At 57.0% G+C, this 7,380-nt stretch overlaps 1 protein-coding gene across 2 annotated transcripts; it reads left to right on the top strand.

The window, feature by feature from the left end:
- On the top strand, positions 1-6,364 carry SSTR2 (somatostatin receptor 2). 2 transcript variants are annotated; one of them, XM_042865289.1, is made up of 3 exons: positions 1-42; positions 550-3,283; positions 5,409-6,364. In XM_042865289.1, exon 2 carries the CDS (start codon positions 632-634, stop codon positions 1,745-1,747), a length of 1,116 nt encoding a protein of 371 aa, XP_042721223.1. In that variant the 5' UTR covers positions 1-42; positions 550-631; the 3' UTR covers positions 1,748-3,283; positions 5,409-6,364. The 2 variants fall into 2 exon arrangements, with proteins under 2 accessions (XP_042721223.1, XP_042721222.1); XM_042865288.1 differs by lacking the exon at positions 1-42 and having other exon boundaries at positions 480-3,283.
- The last annotated feature ends 1,016 nt before the right edge of the window (positions 6,365-7,380 follow it).

Genomic DNA, 7,380 nt, shown 5'->3' with positions numbered 1-7,380 from the left:
CCCGCCGGGCCGGGCCGGGCAAGGGCACGGCGGTGGGAGCAGGTGAGAGGAGAGGGGGTCGGCGACGCTCGGCTGTCCCTACCCGACCCCGGGGGCTGCAGCCGCGGGGAGCCGGCGGGAGCGGAGCTCGGCTGGGAGCGGGGAGGGCGCGGCGGAGAGCGGGGTACGGGCACGGCTACCGCCTACCCCGCATCTTCCACGGCAGCGGCAGCTCCTCGGGTTTCCCTTCCCCAAGCTGGGCGCTGGCTCCTCGCCGGCTGCGTGCTGGGAGGGGAGGTTTTCCCCTTCTGTCACCGCTCCGAGTGCCGGTCGCACCCAGAGGGGATTTATTCATCAGTCGCGGTTCGGGGGGTCGTGGGGGCTCCGGAGGCAGGAGGAGCTGTGTTGTGTCCAGACCAGACTCCTCTGTGCTCCCTGTGCGGGGAGGAAGGAGGTGGCAGAGATGGGCTGGGGAAAGCCCTCCAGGGAGCATCTCTCTACAGAGCTTGGCTGCAGGATGGGCAAATCCTCCCCAGGAATCCCTTCCTTTCTATTTTCTCCAATTTCTAGAATTTTCTCCTTCATCCCCAAAACAAGGGGAGATGACATCTTGCTTTCCCTGAGCCACCTGTGCCCCGCAACCAGCAGAGCCATGGATCTGGAATACGAGCTGCCCAACGCCACCACCTTCTGGTTCTCTCCAGCTTCCCCATTCGACAACTTCTCCGTAGAGGCCCCCACCAATGCATCACAGAATGCCACAGGCCAGCACTTCGACCTAACCAGCAACGCCATCCTCACCTTCATCTACTTTGTGGTCTGCATCGTAGGGCTGTGCGGCAACACGCTGGTGATTTACGTCATCCTTCGTTACGCCAAGATGAAGACCATCACCAACATCTACATCCTGAACCTGGCCATTGCTGATGAGCTGTTCATGCTGGGACTGCCCTTCCTGGCCATGCAGGTTGCGTTGGTACACTGGCCCTTTGGCAAAGCCATCTGCAGGATTGTCATGACGGTGGATGGGATCAACCAGTTCACCAGCATCTTCTGCTTGACAGTTATGAGCGTTGACCGCTACCTGGCTGTTGTCCACCCCATTAAGTCCGCCAAGTGGAGACGGCCCAGGACAGCCAAAATGATCAACGTGGCCGTTTGGGGTGTCTCCCTGTTGGTGATCATGCCCATCATGATTTATGCTGGAGTGCAGCAGAATCACGGCAGGAGTAGCTGCACCATCATCTGGCCGGGAGAATCAGGTGCGTGGTACACGGGCTTCATCATCTACGCCTTCATCCTGGGCTTCCTGGTGCCTCTCACCATTATCTGCCTTTGCTACTTGTTCATCATTATCAAAGTCAAGTCCTCAGGCATCAGGGTGGGCTCCTCCAAGAGGAAAAAGTCTGAGAAGAAAGTCACCCGAATGGTCTCCATCGTGGTTGCTGTCTTCATCTTCTGCTGGCTCCCCTTCTACATCTTCAACGTCTCCTCTGTCTCTGTCCTGATCGTGCCCACACCCGTCCTCAAGGGCATGTTCGACTTTGTCGTGGTCCTCAGTTATGCCAACAGCTGTGCCAACCCCATCCTTTATGCCTTCTTGTCTGATAACTTCAAGAAGAGCTTTCAGAACGTCCTCTGCTTGGTGAAGGTCAGCGGCATGGACGATGCGGACCGAAGCGACAGCAAGCAGGACAAATCCAGGCTCAACGAGACCACAGAAACCCAAAGGACCCTGCTCAATGGTGACCTGCAGACAAGCATCTGACAGGGCAGCGGGGTTGTCCTTCACTCGCTCTCCTCTCCCCACTTGCTCCCAAAAGCACTGGTATGTAGGGAGTCGGGCAGGAGTGACAGAGATGCACACCCTGATGGGCCGAGTGTCCTAAGCTGGGCTGGTTCCCGAGCTGCTGGTGGGTTGGCTTTCAAGCATTGTGAAGGATACGGTTCAAGAGGAACTGCCTCACCAGGAACACAAAGACTGTAGGAATCCCCACGTGGCAGCACACGTTTGAACACCAAAGTGCCGCTGTGGGCAACAGACATTGCTGGGACAGCTCTGCTGGTTCTCCTGGTGTTCCCCATGGGGCTGAAATTGGCTTTGGGTGCTTTGCCCCGGAACAGTGCTCACATCGAACTGACGGATGGAGAATGTGGCCTGGCTGGGCTGGGACCTGAGTGCACAGGGGGCGGCCTCGGGAGGAACTGAGACCACAGGTGCTGCACACACTGCCTGTGCTACTGCAGAGCTGTGCCAACTGGGAGCCGAGACCTGCTGGGAGCTCCCTGGCAGCACAAGCAAGCTCCTGCAGTCACGTCCTCCCCGGGGAGACAAGGGCTTACATTCAGCCTGACTTTGTAAGTTATTCCACTCTTCCCCCAAAGCCTCCCTGCTGCTGTCTGACTGCTTCCTTTGCAGAGAGCTGTCCTGCATGGAGGAGGCACAGCAGGACAGAGGCAGCCTCCCCGAGGACACAGCCCTCTCCAGCACTTTTGGGTCCCTCCGTGCTTCTCTTCTGCCTCCGCCAGCCCCACAGCCTCCCCGCTGCAGCAGAGCCCCTGCCCTCCTCCCTCCCATAACATCACCTTCTCACAGATTTTCTCTACAGATGGAGGATTTTCCCCCTTTTTCCTTCATTTCTTCTCAGATCTGTTCACATCAGCCTCAGGCTGATCTCCTGAGTGAGCCATGGCCGGGCTGGCTGAGCAGCCACTGTACAATCCAGTAGGAAATTCTTGGAAGCATTTACTCAGCAGTAGCATTGGGGTTTGGAGTACAGCTGTGCAGTTGCTGCTCATCCTGCTGCTGACGGCCAAGTGAGATGTGGGCTTGTCCTGTCCCTGTGGTGGCACAGAGGATCACCAGGGCCGGAGCTGCCATGAGGGAACATCGCCTGCTTACCAAGAACACCTCCCTGCTCTGACCAGGCAAATCATAAAAAAGGAAGGAGTGATGGAGAAGATGGCTGACAGGAAGTCGGGGTGCAACGGGGCTTGACCCTCATCTGAGCCAGAAGGACTGGGCGGAGCAGAGGATCCTGAGCTGGAGAAGAAGCCTCTGAGGTGCATGGAGTCCCCGGGCTGTCTCTTCTATGGGATGGCTGCAGCTGCTCATGTCTCCACTCCCTGTTGCTAACAGCAAGGCTGTGACCACTGCAAGCCACCCCTGTCACTGCTGGGGTGCACGTCCTGCAGGTAACTGCAGAGGGGGGACAGCATTTTCCCCAGGGGCTTCCAGCACAAAACCAGCAGGAAGAGCAGAGAAGAGCATCCAGACCCCAGTGCCTCTCCTGTAGCCAACGTGGTAAGGGGGACCCTGGGGTGCAGGTCATGCAGTGAGGGGGTGGTGGGTCTGGCCCAGCCACCGGGGGCACAGTAAACCTCAGCCCAGCACTTGCCCTCCCATGGTATAAGCCCAGGAGCTGATATGCTCTGCTCAGACACCAAATGCAGCAATTAGAGCCCAGTGGCTGCACTGCCCGCTGCGTTCAGCTGCTCAAGAATGTCTTGCAGTGATCTGCTGTGCGCCAACGAGCCTCAGGGTCAGCACTCAAACCCTGTCCCATGGTGTCCCTCCTTGGCAGCACTGTGTGAGCAGGAGGGGAGGCACAGGGCAGAGCTTGTGCCTGTTTTCTTTCTGCAGTGATGCCCCTCCCCCCCCAGCACATCACCCCTGTCCTACTTTGCAACCCCACCAGTCCCAGAACCCCACAGGAGCTCGGTGCTGAGCTCAGTGCCTGCTCCCTGGCACAGTTCACTCAGACACCAGCACCAGAACACCCCCCTGGGAACGGGGCTCAGGTTACTGGGGCGACGTAGGGCACTGTCAGCATTTATTTGCTTTTAACCATTTACCTCTGCGGGGGCTCAGCACTGAGCTGCTGGCAGTCACTTGCTGAGCGTGTCCTCACGACAGCTTCATTAAGGGGTATAAATCCGAGGCGAGAGGCAGTGACGGCAGCACAGGCTGCCTATTGATGCCGCAGGAATTAAAACAAGACCAGCTTGTCACATTACCGTGAAATATTGGAGTGTGATTGCCAGCCTGGTGCAGCCCTCTGCCAGGGTAAGGCTTCAGTGTCAGGGCTGCAGCGATGCGTCAGCTGGGCTCCGGGTGCTTAATATCTGGTGGGTGGGAGAAGGGTTATTTGTGTGGAAAGAGCCAGGGGCAGGAGAGGTGACAGGAAGGCAGGGGAGGAGGTAAGAGCCTGATGTTTGCAGCCCCCAGCAGTGCTGCAGTGCTGCTGGCAGCGCTCCGGTCCTGCCACCACCTCCCCCTATGCAGAGGCTGTTCCCATTCCTGGTGGTGGCTGACCCTGTGTGCTGCTTCCAGGCTGCTCATCGCTGCCTAATAAACAGCAGCGCTGTTGCTGCTGTCAGTAACAAAGTTTTCCTTCTCAGCCACTTGATTTTAGCTGGAACTTGACCTCATATCTGCTCCGAAAAGCCTCGCAGGGCTGCCAGCGGCATAATGAGATATCTCTCCCAGTTCATTTCAGAGCAAATAGGTTGATCTTGCAAGTGCCGGAGCAGCTCTGCTGCCACTTCACATGCAGACTATTCCCAGGCAAGTAAGATTAATTACAACTCCCGCCTGCCCTGGCTGGAACAGATTTGTTCCAATTTGGAGGTGATGGAAAGCAGCGTGCCCCATGTCCTGTAGTATTATCCTGTGTGGTGACCCCACGCCCATGAGAAACAAACTGTCCTCAATCCCATCACTCGATCCCACACTCAGATGAGGAACATTGCACCCAGGACAGAGCCTGGCTCCTGGTGCTGTGGTGGCTGGTTCCACCCAGCCCTTGGCAGCCAAAGCCTGCTGGGCAGTGAGAGGCTGGGTTTGGCCCTGCAGCCTTCTTACTGTGTCTCTACAACTCCTGATATCAGCACCAAAGCTGCCTTGGACTTCTTTAAAATAACAATTTCCTAACAAACTGCACTGTCCTATCTCTGGAGGGCTTCCCCAAGTCTGTCCTTGTCCTCGATGGAGGATCCAAGACCTCCCAGGCTCTGAATCCACACCGCTGCTCAGAGCCAGGCTTGGTTCCCACGTCCCTCCCCTTCCCCTCAGCACCCTTGTTTCTGCTCAGCAGATAGAAGAGTAGGAGCCAGCATCAGACCATTGCCTGCAAAGCCTTGCTTACACCCAGCTGGAGCAGTCCTAAGCAGCACATGGCCCCATAGTCACCAAGGGGCTAGCAGGGAGCACGGTGGGGACACCAACAGCATTAGCTCCCCAAAACAGCTCCAGAAAGATGCAAGAGCTGAGCCCCTGGGACCTCAAGATAATGGCACTGGGGCTCTGCAGTGCCAATGGTGTTTGTGCTGGGAGTACTGGGGTGCATAGCCTGAAAGCTGCAGCTTGTGCTGTGCTCCTGGGGTTGTTTCAGCCCTTGCTATGAACAAGCTGATTTCCAACCTCTCAGGGAGAGCCTGCGTCCCCCTGGTCCCAACCCTGCCAGGGCTGTGCAGAGGGGAGATCATCACCAAGGCACAGGCAAAGAGCGCAGCAGACCTCAAAGTCGACCTTGCCATCACTACATCTGAAAAAGCAAACTGCTGCTTTCTGACCTGAGGACACGTCTACCCTTCCCTGTCAGCCTGCAACCCCAGCTGCACACTGCTCGTGTCAGATTTCATCCTGCTGTTTGCTCCAGGACCAGGACAGCAAAACCCAGGAGCACCAAGGACGTGGCTCCAGCTGGGACCAGGGGGCCTGACTGGATCTGTGCCCTGACCAGGAGGAGACAAGGGATGCAAAGTCCAAGTACCCCACACTGTACTGCATGGTCAGGAGGGAAGGGGTGGGTGGTTGTACATATGTGTATATAGCAGACATGCCAGCAGAAGGTTTTATTGTCCCTGATGCTGTAGAGACACTCTGCACTCCTCTGTTTTGCTGTGCACCCCACAAGCAGCGTGCAGGAGCAGTCAGACCCAGCTCTTTGGGTGCCCTTCACTATCCATGTGGGGCTGGCTGTGGCATGCATGAGCCTGGAAGCAACTGCTGTGCTGACAGGCAACTAAAGCACTTGAGCAGGGCAAGGGGAGAAGAGCTTAGGCTGCTGCTAAGTGATGAGTCCTTCCTAGCCAAGCTGGGGTTCCTCAAGCAGCACTGTGCCACATTGCCATGTTCTGTACATACACCCCTCTGTATCTGTATCTGTGCTCTGTATAGTGTGTGTGGGTCTGGTGTAAGACATTGTGACTGGAACATGATGGAGAGCACTTCTGCCTGAAGCCTTTCTCTCTGTAGCAATATGATGTTTCTTGGTGTCAGTGTGGAACTGAGCCTTCTTACAGCAAAGGCTCCCGGCTGTCTGTGTCACTGGGATGGAAATGTGGATGGGGGTGGGAGGAAAGTAAACAAATTTTCCTACCATTTCTGACTTTCTGTGCATGTGCCTGAGCTGGGCAAGAGCAGCGTAAGTATAGAAGAGGCTTGGACTCCTCCCAGGAGAAGAAAAGGCACCAAACCCGGAGTGTCACCATGGGCAGTGCACACTTTGTGTCCTCCACAGTCCCACTGTTCCTCTTCCCATCTCAGCTCAGAGGGTCCCCACGGGAGAGCTGGCTGCCCCAAAAGCACAACATTGCTCCAAACTCAGGGCACCGGCCACAAAACGAGATGGGTCACAGATGAAGCGTGACCACAAACAGCGACAGGCAGGGGGCTGCAGAAACTCAGCATGAACAACTCCAAGGCAGCAGGTTGTCTTTTCGGGCTGGCAACGCATCTGTGCTGCTTCTGAAAGGACCGGAGCCTGTTAATTGCCACTGCTGGAGATCTGATCGACTGCAGACAGCGACACTGGGTAGGCTGTGTGTGCTTGGAGGGAAACCACGAGGTCTGTGCTGCAGATGTTCGGACACGGGCTCTGCTACGAACTGTGAATGGTGAGCCATGCAGCCAGCAGTGCTGACCGCTGCACGGGGCAGCTTTGCTCTCTGTGGTTTCCATGCAAATAAATCCCTTCAGAACACGAAGAACAGCCCTATTTGTGTGCCTGTCAGGTCTGACTAGAACTGTGTGCACACACGTGCGGGGATGGGCGGCTCGGCGCTGCGATCAGAAGCACGCAGCCCAGGCAGGAGCACAGGCAGAAGCAAGCCAATAAGCGCCTTGGGAAGGATCTGCACGCTCAGAGCTTTCCTGCTACCTCCAGGGACTGGAAACAGGAGATAACGTGTGTGCTTTAGGTTGGAGCTACACTTACAGCGGAAAACACACAAACCAGCACAAATAACCAGAGGGGATTCTCTGTTTCCCACGCACGGCAGCCGCGCCCCCAAGCAGCCCACGAGCAGCAGGCGCGGAGCGCTCGGCCGAACCAATGGCGCCCCCTAGCGACGCCCGCCGGACCTCGGGGCTGGGTTGGGGCCCGGCACCGCGGCCTG

Source organism: Lagopus leucura, unplaced genomic scaffold (genome assembly GCF_019238085.1).
Source record: "Lagopus leucura isolate 7727_CA_CO unplaced genomic scaffold, USGS_WTPT01 Super-Scaffold_797, whole genome shotgun sequence".
NCBI classification, from domain to species: domain Eukaryota; kingdom Metazoa; phylum Chordata; class Aves; order Galliformes; family Phasianidae; genus Lagopus; species Lagopus leucura.
This window is presented reverse-complemented; position numbering and strand designations above follow the sequence as displayed.